The following is a 16,296-nucleotide window of genomic DNA, read 5'->3' as shown; positions in this document are numbered from 1 at the left end:
TATTTAGAAGTATATAGTGATGGCTTAATGACATATTTTTAAATATTTAACTTTCTTTTATGATAATTCTCTATAAGAAATTATCTCATAAAATAGTATTCACATTGCTTAGAATTAGTTTTTTATTGTGAAGTTGATGCAAACTCCTGTTAGTTCTTTGAGGAATTTTATTTTAAGCTATTTAATAAGGTCTTGTTATGTCCTGGACCCTGTTATTAGTAGAAGTACATTAATCTTTGTGTTGACATTTAAGGAGATGAAGTGTTAAACTGACCTAGAGGCACAAAGGTCCGTCTGAACTTTGGCCTATTATTTGCATAAGAATAATTATAGCTAGTAGTCAGTGAGTATTATTGAAGTGGATTTAGTCAACCTCCACTCGTTAATATTAATCGCCTACTTAGTGCCAAACCACAGGGCCAGAAGGAAGGTTTAGATGCTCTTGTCTCTCCGTATCTTTTTTTGAATACATAAACATATACATATGTTATATATGATATGGTTACTGTGCGTTATTGTGTACATTTGAAGCTTCATGTGTGGAATGTTGTACAAGTAGCCTAAATTCATGAGGTTTCCATACATAATTCAGCTTTTTAAATTAAAATATAGGAAATCTATATTTCAGTATATTTCAATTTTAAATTGCCTTCATGTATTATGTTTTTGACTGAAAAGGACATTTGACTGTCATTTATTCAGCTCATATTTATTATTGAGTACTGGGCATTAGTGAGCTCTAGTGATTCAGAATTGAAGAATTCATAGACAAATCAGTGCCTGTGATATACTGGAAGGAGTACTAGACTCGGAATGAAATAATCTAAACTCATTTCTAACACACCTACTTGTGGTCTGAGTGTCAAGTTATAGAATCATGCTGAGCTACAATTTCCTGATGTTTTAATGGCATATTTTTAAGTATTTAACTTTATGTTGTGATAAATCTCTATGAGAAATAATCTCATAAAATTGTTCATATTGTTTAGAATTAGTTTTTTTATTGTAAAATATGGTTGTTGCAAACTCCTGTTAGTTCTTTGAAGAATTTAGCTTCTTAAAATCAAGTTAATAATACCTATTTTTTAAAATCAGGTGAGTTTTTGACACCTACACAGGCTGTTTGTAAGAATTAAGTGAGATGTTACATATGTGACAGCACTCAACATATTAAATCCACGCAAATGTTATGTTTTAATCTAAAAATTGATTTTGGTATTTTTCATATTTTAACCTTTGTTTTCTTTCAGCATTGTGAAAAGGAAAAAATTTCTTCTTCAAAGGAGCTGAAGCATGTTCATGCAAAAAGTGAACCAAGTAAACCTGCCCGGAGACTTTCAGAGTCTTTGCATGTAGTTGACGAAAACAAAAATGAATCCAAAATAGAAAGAGAACATAAAAGACGGACGTCTACCCCTGTTATCATGGAGGGGGTACAGGAAGAGACTGACACAAGAGATGTAAAAAGGCAAGTAGAACGCTCAGAAATTTGCACCGAAGAGCCCCAGAAACAGAAAAGCACACTTAAAAACGAAAAGCATCTAAAGAAAGATGATTCTGAAACACCACATTTGAAAAGCCTACTTAAGAAAGAGGTGAAATCCTCCAAGGAGAAGCCTGAAAGAGAGAAAACTCCATCAGAAGACAAATTGTCTGTGAAACATAAATATAAAGGTGATTGTATGCATAAAACAGGTGATGAGACTGAGCTTCACTCTTCTGAGAAAGGTTTAAAAGTAGAGGAAAATATTCAAAAGCAAAGTCAACAAACAAAGCTTTCTTCAGATGATAAAACCGAACGAAAAAGTAAACATAGGAATGAAAGGAAATTATCAGTATTAGGCAAAGATGGAAAGCCAGTTTCTGAATATATTATAAAAACAGATGAGAATGTTCGTAAAGAAAACAACAAAAAAGAGAGACGCTTGTCAGCTGAAAAAACTAAGGCAGAGCACAAATCAAGAAGGTCAAGTGATTCTAAAATTCAGAAAGATTCTCTGGGTTCCAAGCAACATGGTATCACATTACAGAGAAGAAGTGAAAGTTATTCGGAAGATAAGTGTGATATGGACTCCACTAACATGGATAGTAATTTGAAACCAGAAGAGGTTGTTCACAAGGAGAAACGACGAACAAAGAGCTTGTTAGAAGAGAAACTTGTGTTGAAGTCTAAATCAAAAACTCAAGGCAAACAGGTAAAAGTTGTAGAAACAGAATTACAAGAAGGTGCCACAAAACAGGCAACCACTCCAAAACCAGACAAGGAGAAGAACACAGAAGAAAATGACTCAGAAAAACAGCGTAAGTCTAAAGTTGAAGACAAACCTTTTGAAGAAACTGGTGTTGAACCTGTATTAGAGACTGCTTCTTCTTCAGCACATAGTACACAGAAGGATTCTAGTCATAGAGCCAAGTTACCATTAGCAAAGGAGAAATATAAGAGTGATAAAGACTCCACTTCCACCAGGCTTGAGAGAAAGTTGTCAGATGGCCACAAAAGCAGAAGCTTAAAGCATAGTAGTAAAGACATAAAAAAGAAGGACGAAAATAAATCAGATGACAAGGATGGTAAAGAAGTTGACAGTAGTCATGAAAAGGCCAGAGGTAATAGTTCACTCATGGAAAAGAAATTAAGTAGAAGGTTGTGTGAAAATCGGAGGGGAAGCTTGTCACAAGAAATGGCCAAAGGAGAAGAAAAATTAGCAGCAAACACTTTGAGCACTCCCAGCGGTTCCTCCCTTCAGAGACCAAAAAAGAGTGGTGATATGACATTGATCCCTGAACAAGAGCCAATGGAAATTGATTCTGAGCCAGGTGTTGAAAATGTGTTTGAAGTATCTAAAACCCAAGACAACCGCAATAATAATTCTCAGCAAGACATTGACTCTGAAAATATGAAACAAAAAACTTCTGCCACTGTTCAAAAGGATGAATTGAGAACTTGCACAGCAGATTCAAAAGCAACAGCTCCAGCTTATAAGCCAGGCCGCGGAACAGGAGTTAATAGTAATTCTGAAAAGCATGCCGATCATAGAAGCACCTTGACCAAGAAAATGCATATCCAAAGTGCTGTGTCCAAAATGAACCCTGGGGAGAAAGAACCCATTCATAGAGGAACTACTGAAGTGAATATAGATTCTGAAACTGTTCATAGAATGTTACTGAGTGCCCCATCAGAAAATGATAGGGTACAGAAGAATTTGAAAAACACAGCTGCTGAAGAACATGTTGCTCAAGGAGATGCCGCTCTTGAACATTCCACAAATTTAGACTCCTCACCATCCTTAAGTTCAGTGACTGTTGTGCCTCTGAGGGAATCGTATGATCCAGATGTAATTCCTCTGTTTGACAAAAGAACTGTTTTGGAAGGTAGCACAGCCAGCACCTCCCCTGCGGATCACTCTGCTCTCCCTAACCAAAGTCTGACTGTTAGGGAATCAGAAGGCCTTAAGACAAGTGACAGCAAAGAAGGTGGTGAAGGTTTCACAGTAGATACACCAGCAAAAGCAAGCATCACTAGCAAAAGACACATTCCAGAAGGTCACCAGGCTACTTTATTGGATGGTAAACAAGGAAAGGTAATCATGCCTCTTGGAAGTAAGTTAACGGGCGTGATTGTGGAAAATGAGAATATTACCAAAGAAAGTGGCTTAGTGGACATGGCCAAGAAAGAAAATGACTTAAATGCAGAGCCCAATTTAAAGCAGACAATTAAAGCAACAGTAGAGAATGGCAAGAAGGATGGCATTGCTGTTGATCATGTTGTAGGCCTGAATACAGAAAAATATGCTGAAACTGTCAAACTTAAGCATAAAAGAGGCCCAGGTAAAGTAAAAGACATATCAATTGATGTTGAAAGAAGGAATGAAAACAGTGAGGTAGACACCAGTGCTGGAAGTGGCTCTGCACCCTCTGTTTTACACCAAAGGAATGGACAAACTGAGGATGTGGCAACTGGGCCTGGGAGAGCAGAAAAGACTTCTGTTGCCACTAGTACTGAAGGGAAGGACAAAGATGTCACCTTAAGTCCAGTGAAGGCTGGGCCTGCCACAACCACTTCTTCAGAAACAAGAGAAAGTGAGGTGGCTTTGCCTTGCACCAGCATTGAGGCAGATGAAGGCCTCATAATAGGAACACATTCCAGAAATAATCCTCTTCATGTTGGTGCAGAAGCCAGTGAATGCACTGTTTTTGCTGCAGCTGAAGAAGGTGGGGCTGTTGTCACAGAGGGATTTGCTGAAAGTGAAACCTTCCTCACAAGCACTAAGGAAGGGGAAAGTGGGGAGTGTGCTGTGGCTGAATCTGAGGACACAGCAGCAGACCTACTGGCTATGCATGCAGTTAAAATGGAAGCCAATGTAAATAGCATTGTGACAGAGGAAAAGGATGATGCCGTAACCAGTGCAGGCTCTGAAGAAAAATGTGATGGTTCTTTAAGTAGAGACTCAGAAATAGTTGAAGGAACTATTACTTTTATTAGTGAAGTTGAAAGTGATGGAGCAGTTACAAGTGCTGGAACAGAGATAAGAGCAGGATCTATAAGCAGTGAAGAGGTGGATGGCTCCCAGGGAAATATGATGAGAATGGGTCCCAAAAAAGAAACAGAGGGCACTGTGACATGTACAGGAGCAGAAGGCAGAAGTGATAACTTTGTGATCTGCTCAGTAACTGGAGCAGGGCCCCGGGAGGAACGCATGGTTACAGGTGCAGGTGTTGTCCTGGGAGATAATGATGCACCACCAGGAACAAGTGCCAGCCAAGAAGGAGATGGTTCTGTGAATGATGGTACAGAAGGTGAGAGTGCAGTCACCAGCACGGGGATAACAGAAGATGGAGAGGGGCCAGCAAGTTGCACAGGTTCAGAAGATAGCAGCGAAGGCTTTGCTATAAGTTCTGAATCGGAAGAAAATGGAGAGAGTGCGATGGACAGCACAGTAGCCAAAGAAGGCACTAATGTACCATTAGTTGCTGCTGGTCCTTGTGATGATGAAGGCATTGTGACTAGCACAGGCGCAAAAGAGGAAGACGAGGAAGGGGAGGATGTTGTGACTAGTACTGGAAGAGGAAATGAAATTGGGCATGCTTCAACTTGTACAGGGTTAGGAGAAGAAAGTGAAGGGGTCTTGATATGTGAAAGTGCAGAAGGGGACAGTCAGATTGGTACTGTGGTAGAGCATGTGGAAGCTGAGGCTGGAGCTGCCATCATGAATGCAAATGAAAATAATGTTGACAGCATGAGTGGCACAGAGAAAGGAAGTAAAGACACAGATATCTGCTCCAGTGCAAAAGGGATTGTAGAAAGCAGTGTGACCAGTGCAGTCTCAGGAAAGGATGAAGTGACTCCAGTTCCAGGAGGTTGTGAGGGTCCTATGACTAGTGCTGCATCTGATCAAAGTGACAGTCAGCTCGAAAAAGTTGAAGATACCACTATTTCCACTGGCCTGGTCGGGGGTAGTTACGATGTTCTTGTATCTGGTGAAGTCCCAGAATGTGAAGTTGCTCACACATCACCAAGTGAAAAAGAAGATGAGGACATCATCACCTCTGTAGAAAATGAAGAGTGTGATGGTCTCATGGCAACTACAGCCAGTGGTGATATTACCAACCAGAATAGCTTAGCAGGGGGTAAAAATCAAGGCAAAGTTTTGATTATTTCCACCAGTACCACAAATGATTACACCCCTCAGGTAAGCGCAATTACAGATGTGGAAGGAGGTCACTCAGATGCTCTGAGAACTGAAGAAAATATGGAAGGTACCAGAGTAACCACAGAAGAATTTGAGGCCCCCATGCCCAGTGCAGTCTCAGGAGATGACAGCCAACTCACTGCCAGCAGAAGTGAAGAGAAAGATGAGTGTGCCATGATTTCCACAAGCATAGGGGAAGAATTCGAAGTGCCTATCTCCAGTGCAACAACCATCAAGTGTGCTGAAAGTCTTCAGCCGGTTGCTGCAGCAGTGGAAGAAAGGGCTACAGGTCCAGTCTTGATAAGCACCGCCGACTTTGAGGGGCCTATGCCCAGTGCGCCCCCAGAAGCTGAAAGTCCTCTTGCCTCAACCAGCAAGGAGGAGAAGGATGAATGTGCTCTCATTTCCACTAGCATAGCAGAAGAATGTGAGGCTTCTGTTTCCGGTGTAGTTGTTGAAAGTGAAAATGAGCGAGCTGGCACAGTCGTGGAAGAAAAAGACGGGAGTGGCATCATCTCTACGAGCTCGGTGGAAGACTGTGAGGGCCCAGTGTCCAGTGCTGTCCCTCAAGAGGAAGGCGACCCCTCAGTCACACCAGCGGAAGAGATGGGTGACACCGCCATGATTTCCACAAGCACCTCTGAAGGGTGTGAAGCAGTCATGATTGGTGCTGTCCTCCAGGATGAAGATCGGCTCACCATCACAAGAGTGGAAGACTTGAGCGATGCCGCCATCATCTCCACCAGCACAGCAGAATGTATGCCAATTTCCGCCAGCATTGACAGACATGAAGAGAATCAGCTGACTGCAGACAACCCAGAAGGGAACGGTGACCTGTCAGCCACAGAAGTGAGCAAGCACAAGGTCCCCATGCCCAGCCTAATTGCTAGGAATAACTGTCGGTGTCCTGGGCCAGTCAGGGGAGGCAAAGAACCGGGTCCCGTGTTGGCAGTGAGCAACGAGGAGGGGCACAACGGGCCATCAGTCCACAAGCCCTCTGCAGGGCAAGGCCATCCAAGTGCTGTTTGTGCGGAAAAAGAAGAGAAGCATGGCAAGGAGTGCCCCGAAATAGGACCATTTGCAGGAAGAGGACAGAAAGAGAGCACTTTACACCTCATAAATGCAGAAGAGAAGAATGTATTGTTGAACTCCCTTCAGAAAGAAGATAAGAGCCCAGAGACAGGGACAGCAGGGGGCAGTAGCACAGCAAGTTATTCAGCAGGAAGGGGCTTAGAGGGGAATGCTAACTCACCTGCCCACCTGAGAGGACCAGAACAGACGTCTGGGCAGACGGCTAAGGATCCCTCTGTCAGTATTCGCTATTTGGCAGCAGTAAACACCGGTGCTATAAAAGCTGATGACATGCCACCTGTTCAAGGGACCGTGGCTGAGCATTCCTTTCTTCCTGCTGAGCAGCAGGCGTCTGAAGACAACTTGAAAACCAGTACCACCAAATGTATTACTGGCCAAGAATCAAAAATTGCTCCTTCCCACACAATGATCCCTCCAGCTACTTACAGTGTAGCTCTGTTGGCTCCTAAATGTGAGCAGGACTTGACTATAAAGAATGATTATAGTGGCAAATGGACTGATCAAGCATCTGCTGAGAAAACAGGAGATGATAACAGCACAAGGAAATCATTCCCTGAGGAAGGAGACATAATGGTTACTGTGTCTTCTGAAGAAAATGTGTGTGACATAGGTGAGAATCTGTACCTAATTGCAAATTTTAACATTTACAAGGATGATTGTACAACAGAGTGCATTTAGGACAGTCTTCCAAAAGATGGTTTTGGTTCCAGAAAGATAAAATATCTATAAATTTTTTTCTCATATCATAATGTTGCAAAATAACTCTCATCAAACTTGAAGGTCAAACTTCTCTAAAAGCTACTTGTGTTTAAAAGTTTAAAGCCTTTGGCCCATTTCTCATGTGTGGGGAGAGAAAAAGCAGGAGACTGAGGCATGGGAAGTCCACATGTTATTTACATGACTGCTGCAACTTACTAAACCTTTTTGACCTACAGGTTTTTTGTCAATCAAAAAGAAGAATACCCTACCACAACCCAATGAAAGCAATATATTTTTTTTTTACCACCCTCATTTTACAAATGAGGAAATAGGGTCAGAAAATTTAAATAGCATTCATGGTCCTCGGGTGACTTTTAGAGGAAAAATCAGTTTCTGAGCCTCCATTTCTTGTTGTATAAAATGGGGATAATAAGATGGGATGATAATACAAAGGCAAACACGATTCCAACCCTCATCTGATCATAGGTTTGCAGTATTTGTTTGTTCAGTCTGTTAGTTCCTTTGAATCAAAGGAGCATGTTATTTTTAACTGAGCTTATTTTTCAGGTGAAATGAGTTTCTAGTTTAGAATATATTTGAAAGTGAAAAGAAACATTTTTCCCTGCTGACAGATTTTGGACAGTGCTGGTCTTTTAGAAATAGTTAATAACTTTCAAAGATATTATCTCAGTCATGCCTTATACCGTCCAACTTCAGATACTTTATACCAGTCCAGATTGGAGAAAAGTGGACAGTGACATTTTAAAGCATGACAATTGCATAGACTGGGATTAAGCACAGGATGCTGTAGGAACAAAAGGGTCCTCATGGGCTGGACTTGAAGGGACAGAGGAATTCTTTTCCACTCTGGCTATATAAATTGTAGCATCCTGGACTTTTAACTGAAATAGACCTTAGCCATCATCTAACCCAGTCTCAGGAAGCTGAGGCTAATAGATTTAGTCTTGTTCATTATAGAGACTTAGGAGACTTTAAGAAATGCTCCAAGGGTTGAAACAAGTAACTTTACAAGTTTCTGTTGAATTTAACCTGGAGTAAATTGAATGCTCCAGAAGTTTTTATGACTCAATCATTGCTACAATTACTCATTCCTCCTTTTTTCCTGAAGAAGTGAAAATAGAAGGGTTTCCACAGAAGCTTCTACACAATCTACAGAAGGATATAAGAGGCAAGACCAGAGTAGAACTGAATCTCTCCACCTGAGAAAATTTTTTCTTTTTGTCTACCTCACAGTTTAACTTTGTGTTCAATTTTTCTGTGTTCAGTGTGAAGCAAGTAAAGTGAATCTGTTAATAAATCACCTTTACTGAGAATAGACCTTAGTGACTCAGAATATTTTTAAGGACAAACTTGATGGAGATCACTGCAGAAAAATACTTGGAAATGAAGATGTCTCCACAGATAATACTTTTGTCATTCTTTCTGGGCAGTTATCTTACTGTGCAAATAAGATTTTCACTCACCCAAAATGAGCAAATAATCCCTGCCTTTCATCCAGATTCTTTTATACAACATATTCCTTTTGATCATTTTCTACTGACAGCAAAATAAACCAGAAAAGGAAGGTGCAACAGCATGTCAGATAACCACATTCCATTACTTTTTGACCCCGGATGTATTTTGCAAGCAAATTCTTAAACTGTACTAAATGGCTTGAATTTTATTAGGCAATGAAGAGTCTCCATTGAATGTTTTGGGAGGATTGAAACTGAAAGCCAACTTGAAAATGGAGGTATGGCTTATAATTCAGCTGTGCTGAACTGTAAGTGATTAAATACTGTTTCATCACATATACACATATATATACTTATGTGGTATATAGGTCCTGTTCTCATTGTACTTATGATATTTAGTGTTGTTATTGCCATATCCTGTGGGGGGAAAGCTAAGAACCTCAGTAATCTTAGTAAATAGTGCTATCATCAGTTCCATTTACTCAAGCCAGAAACACAAGAGTCACCCTCAGTTTCTCCGTCATCCCACATTTAATCTATCGCCATTTCTTACAGGTTCCATTTCCAAAATATAACATGAGTCCATCTATTTCTGTTTCTACAGTCATCACCCTAGGCTAAGCCACTACTTCAGTAGCCTCTCCATTAGGCTTATTTCACTCCAGCCCTCCTCCAGTGTGATTCACACAGTCCTGCAGGTAGTCATTAGAAACATAACTTAGGCCCTGTCATTGCTCTGCTTAAAATTTGTGGTGGCTTCCCATCATGCTTAGAATAAAATCTGCTTTTTTTTTTTTTAAGCATGGCTTTGGTGCTTTACACAATTTAGTCTCCATATCCTCTTTCTAGCCTGATCTGAAGGCACCATCCAAGTATATGTGACAAAACAGCAGTGAACATGGGGGTTATGAACACTACAGAGGAAACACAACTTGCCCAATAGTAGCAATAGGCAGGTAGACAGGAGGGCTTGCAAGGAGGACACTGGAATAGAATTTTGAAAGTAGAGTGGAAATTTCCCAGAAAAGAAAGAAAAGAGCCTTCCAAGCAAAGAGAATGTTGTGTTCTAGACTCAGAGACAGGAGGGCACGTGGTGTGTCTCAGGCGCTGCAGTGGTTCACGGTGAGCTGTGGTGAGACTTAAGCCTGGAAGGGAGTGGGAGCCCATCAGGAAGAGTCTTGTGTGGTGTGCTGAGTTGGGGTTTTACCTTTAAAGCAATAGAATACCCATTGATGGATGAAATACGAGATTAAATTGATTTTTTACTTGGCTTTGTTTTTAAAGGTTGATGTATTTATTTTTAAGTTTTGTGTACTCTTGAAAATAGGCTTTTATATTGTTTCAGGATGCTGGGTTTTTTTTGTTTAATTCACTTGAGGTTAGTCTTCTTGTAAAAACCCCGGTTAACTTATTTTTATGGTGCTTTGGATTTTTTAGGCTTATGTGCCTTCAGAGGAAGAGAAAAATCGTGAAATTCTGGCACCACCAGAAAGTCTGTGTGGGGGAAAGCCAAGTGGAATAGGTGAGCTCTTTAGAATGGTTGTTCACATTGTTTTTGTTTTTGCCTTGCATGTGGTTTTACCTTTCTAAAAATCAGTAGCTGATGCATAGTAACATACAGGCTCTATTAACTTGCCTCTCACTTTTTAAAATAAATTAGGGAGAATTCTTTACTATTTTATTTTTAACATACACTTTTCCTCATGAAATGTCAATCAACATTATGTAGGGTAATTGTTTAAATCTGATTACCCCCAAATAATAATGCAAAACGAAAGTTGTTTTGGAGCAAACCCTTGCTCTATCCCAGAAATGTTTCTCCATACCCCTGCCTGTCCCCAGATGCTATTGCAGCTTACTTCCAAAAGGCTAGTCTGAGGATAAGGGCCCACTTTACACCATTTGCTCTTGTCTCTTGCTCAGGCTTTTGCCCCAGTGGCTGCACAGATACTGCTCTCAGCTTATATAACCTCATCTCAGTCTCTCTGTGCAACATTCTTCACTGTGGACTACAGATTTTAAGGGAGAGCCTCAATATCAGAAAGGATAAAGGCAGGAGCTCTTAAACGTTTTGGTCTCAAGGACCAAAAATTACTGAAAAATTACCGAAGACCCCAAAGAGATTTTGTTATATGGCTTATACCTGTTGACATTTGCCAAATAAGAAATTAAAATTGAGAAAAGTAAATATTAAGTCACTATTAATTCAATATAATTAACTCACTATAAGTTAACAACTCTTTTTTTCATGAAAAATGGCTAGATTTTCCAAAAAACCCAGTTAAGTGATAAAAGTGACATTGTTTTGCATTTTTGCAAATCCCTTTAAGTCTGGCTTAATAAAAAACAGCTGTTTCTCGTATCTGTTTTCACATTCAGTCCTGTTGCTATTTATTGTTTTGGTTAAAGTAAATGAAGAAAATCCAACATTACAGATAGACGGTTGGGTTTTTGTTTTTTGTTTTGTTTTATTTTGTTTTGTTTTGTTTGAGATGGAGTCTCACTCTGTTTGCCAGGTTGGAGTACAGTGGCGCGATCTCGGCTCACTGCAACCTCTGACTCCCTGGTTCAAGCTATTCTCCTGCCTCAGCCTCCTGAGTAGCTGGGATTACAGGCACACACCACCATGCCCAGCTAATTTTTGTATTTTTAGTAGAGATGGGGTTTCACCATATTGGCCAGGATGGTCTCGATCTCCTGACCTCGTGATCCGCCCGCCTTGGCCTCCCAAAGTGCTGAGATTACATGCATGAGCCACTGAAAGCCACTGCGCTCGGCCAATGGTTGGGTTTTAGTAGCCTTTTCAGATAATTATGGGTACATCTTAGCCTCTGGAAAATTCCATTGAGCACTCATGAGTCTGTAAGACAAATAATGTTAGTTTGGCCCTTGTGGATTCCTTGATGGAAAGTCTCAGGAATTCCCCGGACAGGCTGGACCATACTGGCTTAAGGAAATGGAAATGAGAAGAACTGTGACAGTGAGGAATTATTTCTAATTTGTATTGCAAACATGATTGTGTATTTTCTTCTGTTTCCCACAATATTTTTTTCTAAGTACTAGGAACTATAGAGTATGTGACCAAATTTAAGCTAGTCCTCAATTTTTTTCCACAATGTTAAAATGTCCATGCAAGTCAGGTGGAGTAAACAGTCAGGGTGATTTTTGTTGTAAATACTTATAACAAAAAACTCTATAGGCATTTGCTTAAAGGGACTTTATTAGCTCACAAAACTGAAAAATTCAGGTAAAGCGTAATCCAAGAGGATGCAGATAGCTCCAAAGACACATCTAGTAGAAACTCCATTTTATGTCTTCTTCCTCATCCCCTGAATAAGGGTCATTGCTTTCTCATTCATAGCCTCTACTTTTAGCTTTGGCTTACCATTCCTGGCCAAAAACCTGAGACTTATTCTGATTTAGCATAAGTACATGTGTCCACCCTAAACGAATTACTGTGACCAGAGGAATGTAGCTTACTAGTTGACTTAAGTCAGGTGCTGTGTTCCTGGATCCACATGGTATTCCAGACCACAGTCTGGGCTCTTGGGAAAGGTGCCAGGAGGGCAACTGTAATGTCTACTGTAGTTGGATTGGCTCTTTAAATTATTTCCCTGACAAACATCAAGTCTGCTACCTGTGAGTACTAGGGAAATCAACATGGAAATGACTGATGGAAATAAGTCATTCACTGAAATCAACGTGCAAATAAGTAAGGTACTATAATAAAGATACGTACTTGACTGTGGGAGTCAGCTTCCCTGAGGTAGGGCCTCAGGGAAGACTTGTGTTGGCTCAATCAGTCTCTTCCCCCACCCCATCTCCTTTAATTATAGAAAGTAAAATATTCAGAAATGCATAAAAAGTTTCCCACTCCCTATGAGTAACCACCTTCAGTACAATAAAATTATATTTATATTGTTATAGAATTTTTTTTCACTCGACCATGTATTGCAGGCACCCATCATTACTTTATTAGCATATACAGATCCGCTTTCTTTGTTTTAATAGCTAAATAATCATCCCTAATACCAATTTTAGGTCTTTTAATGGCCTCGGGGTTTCTACTGTTACAGGGCTGCAACGAACTTTCATAATGCATATCACTACATGTGTTTTACCAAGTATTTTCATAAAATTGGTTTGGGGGAGGGAGGGTCAAAGAATATACAGGTTAAGTATCCCTAATACAAAAGGCTTGGGGTCAGAAGTATTTCGAATTTCAGATTTCTTAGGGTTTGGGAATATGTGCATTATACCTCATTGAGCATCCCGTATCTAAAAATTCAAAGTCAAAGTTCCAGTGAGCCTTTCCTTTGAGAGTCATGTTGGCACTCAGAGAATTTCAGATTTTGGAGCATTTCAGATTTCTCATTTTTGAATTTGGGATGCTCAACCTGTATATGTTTTGAATTTTTATAAGTACTTGTTACTCATTTGAGGCTAAATATTGAATAATGAGTAGGTATGCATTAGGTGTACAAGGCAAAGAGAAGGGCAGTAGATGTGGAATGATTCAGATTAAGTGAATAGTGCATATAAATCCTCACCCATGACTTATCTGGGGAGGTTTGGGGAGTGGGAGCAGTTGAGGACCTTCTTACACAAAACCATCTGAAAGGGTCTCAGAAGACTCGTAAGAAGTGTCAGCCAGCCCTGGAAGACCACACCAAGACTTGGTAAGTCATTTATACTGACATGTTAAAACCCTGAAGATGACTAATCTATTCAAAACTTGGAAAAATACATTAATTAAAATGTGCATGGGTGTTTTATACTACAAATAATTAACGTCTCATTTGTTAATTGTCAAGAAGCTAACATTTTTGGATTCTGAAGTCCGTTGTTCCCACAGTTATATTTCAGATAACTTTACTGTGTTTAGGTACAGTTCAGTAAGAGATCTACTTACGTAAAAGGAAGTTGTTTAAAAGAAAAATGTGTGTTCTGTCATTGTTGAGTAGAAACAGTAGACTTTGTACTTCACGTTTCCAAAGAATATAAACAGACCATTGCTGTTGGAGGGGATAGGATCTAACTTTTCATTTGACGCTATTATTTTAAATGAACCAGTGTTATACTGCAGCTTAACAGCTACATTAAGGTCTTTTACTTTTTTTCTAAGCTTCAGATCACCAACATAGTTAAATCACCATAGTGATGTAATATACCACTGCCGTTATTATAAAAAATGCAGGCAACATTAATTTATGTTGTCTTTTTCTGGTAGTATATTCTGGTAGTACAACATGGATTGATTGTGGGAAATAACTGGTCAGATTTTTATAATTTATGAAAGCAGCTAAGCCACTTGGTGACATAGGATAGGTTCCCTATCCTAAAAATCTTCAAATTTGTTTCTCTGCATTTCAGAAACAATATTCAGTTTCTTTACATCTCATTTTTATTTTTGAACAGCTGAACTCCAGAGGGAGCTTTTGTTGATGAATGAATCACTAAATGTAAGTCACTGTAATGGTTTTGATTTTTGTGGTTATTGGGTTTTTTAATTTTATTTTTTTGGAGAGCTATTGAGGAGGAGCCATCTGAAGGAGTTGCCTGTGTATTTCTGTAGTAGCCAGGAGGCATTTGGTAGTGTACTCTTCATTTGAGTTCAGCATCCTGACAGCAGCTTTCACTAGCTCTTTTCCATGTTCACCTATACCCGCTGACAAAGAACCTTGAACTTTCTATTGTTTATTATTATAACGGGATTGAAAATTAGATTTTGATGTCTTAAATCATCCTGGTGCTATAGACAAAATAGATTTTAGTTTGAGAATTAAATTTCACTTTATGTTTTTAGAAAGCTTTTCTCAAGATACTAACCTGTAACTGCTATGTGTACGTATTTTTTCCCAGATGTGGCTCTCATAATCCCATTCATTCTTGAAAGAGTCTTGTTTTTGGTCTTTCTGTCATAATGTATTTATAAGGAACCTTGTATTGTACCAGGAGTGAACATTTTATAAAATGTTTCCAAATGTGCAGACAACTGCATTCTTTCCAATGCTCCTAGAGGAATTGGGGTACTATCAGTGAACCACGGGATCAGAGTACTTCCTCATCAAGCACCCTGTTTTGTAGCTAGAAACTCGTACACCATATGCTGAATAAGAAGAAAGAGAAAAGCACCACTTGGTGTGGTTCAAGTTTGCCATCCAAGAGTTAAAAAGATTATGGCTGGGCACAGTGGCATGGCCTATAGTCCCAGCTACTGAGGAAGTTGAGGTGGGAGGATCATTTGAGCCCAGGAGTTTGGGTCCAGCCTGGGCAACATAGCATAATTTTTTATTTAAAAAAAAAAAATTTTTTTTTAATAAAATACACTTTAAAAGTTAAACAGACTTTAAATGGGGTTGGAGCTTACCGAGCCAGCTGGCATGTTCTCCATCCTACCTCAGTCCCTTGAGTCCACCAGCAGCTGTCTTTTCCCCAGTCGAGCATAAATGTCCTTTCCAAATTTGTGCAAAAGTCTGTAGCTAGGAATTAGGATATTACAGGATATTCTGAGCCTTTCCCCTCAGTTTAAAAAAAGAAAAACAGTAGAATTGATAAGATTTGCCAAATAGGAAATCTTATTACAGAATCCTATAGAGTTTTTAAATAAAGAAAAAAGAAAATCATGCAGGATTTGGATGGGAAGGGAAATTTATGGAATTCAGAAAATTTTTCTCTCATTTATTCTTACTCTTTTGCCATTGGCTGCTTTAAGGACAGGCAGAATAAGCACAATAATTTGTTAAACTGAAACTTTTTCAAAAAGAAGATGCTGCATGCTTTTGAGCTTCTGGGTGAAATTAAAAAGAATATGTACCCCAATTCCTTTTGGCATTTGTACAAATAGCCAGGTTATGTAAATTACCTTCTCTCTTCTTTCTTTTTGCCTTTAAATTTTTGTGAGACTATCCATAAATATCTTTTATATTGTATATTTAGGTTGAAAATTCAGGCTTCAGAACAAATGAAGAAATTCATAGCGAATCTTATAACAAAGGAGGTAAGTTAATGAATTTCATAGTTATAGTTTTAATATTATAGTTAACATTTATTGAGTGTGGTCTGTATACCAGGCCTTGTGTTAATTATTTTACATACTTTCTCTCATTTAATTCATAAAAATTCAGTAAAGTGATAGTTAACAGCATCAGGAGTATAGTTGAGGAGAACGAGTCTTAGGCCAGGTGACTTATTCCAAGCCATACAGCTTAAAAGTGATGTCTTGCTTTAAATAGCTACTAGAACTTCGCCATTAATCTCCCAGTTGACTCAATCCAACATAAATACAAAATGAATAGCCCCCTGTGGATTGCAAGTACCCAACTGTGAAATGTGTTAACTTC

The 16,296-nt window shown here is 39.3% G+C and overlaps 1 protein-coding gene across 8 annotated transcripts in view; it reads left to right on the top strand.

The window, feature by feature from the left end:
• BOD1L1 (biorientation of chromosomes in cell division 1 like 1) overlaps positions 1 to 16,296 on the top strand; it is a 60,791-nt gene that overhangs the window by 23,111 nt on the left and 21,384 nt on the right. For 6 of the 8 annotated variants that reach the window (XM_016951353.4, XM_016951351.4, XM_016951352.4 and 3 more), the window contains 5 exons: positions 1,251 to 7,389; positions 9,167 to 9,231; positions 10,391 to 10,475; positions 14,372 to 14,415; positions 15,893 to 15,953. In XM_016951353.4, coding sequence (XP_016806842.3) covers positions 1,251 to 7,389; positions 9,167 to 9,231; positions 10,391 to 10,475; positions 14,372 to 14,415; positions 15,893 to 15,953 — 6,394 coding nt within the window. Of the gene's footprint in view, positions 1 to 1,250; positions 7,390 to 9,042; positions 9,136 to 9,166; positions 9,232 to 10,390; positions 10,476 to 14,371; positions 14,416 to 15,892; positions 15,954 to 16,296 lie in introns of those variants that run through there. The other 2 variants (XR_010156475.1, XM_016951356.4) reach the window with 2 other exon arrangements.

This window comes from Pan troglodytes, chromosome 3, assembly GCF_028858775.2.
Source record: "Pan troglodytes isolate AG18354 chromosome 3, NHGRI_mPanTro3-v2.0_pri, whole genome shotgun sequence".
Lineage (NCBI taxonomy): Eukaryota > Metazoa > Chordata > Mammalia > Primates > Hominidae > Pan > Pan troglodytes.
This window is presented reverse-complemented; position numbering and strand designations above follow the sequence as displayed.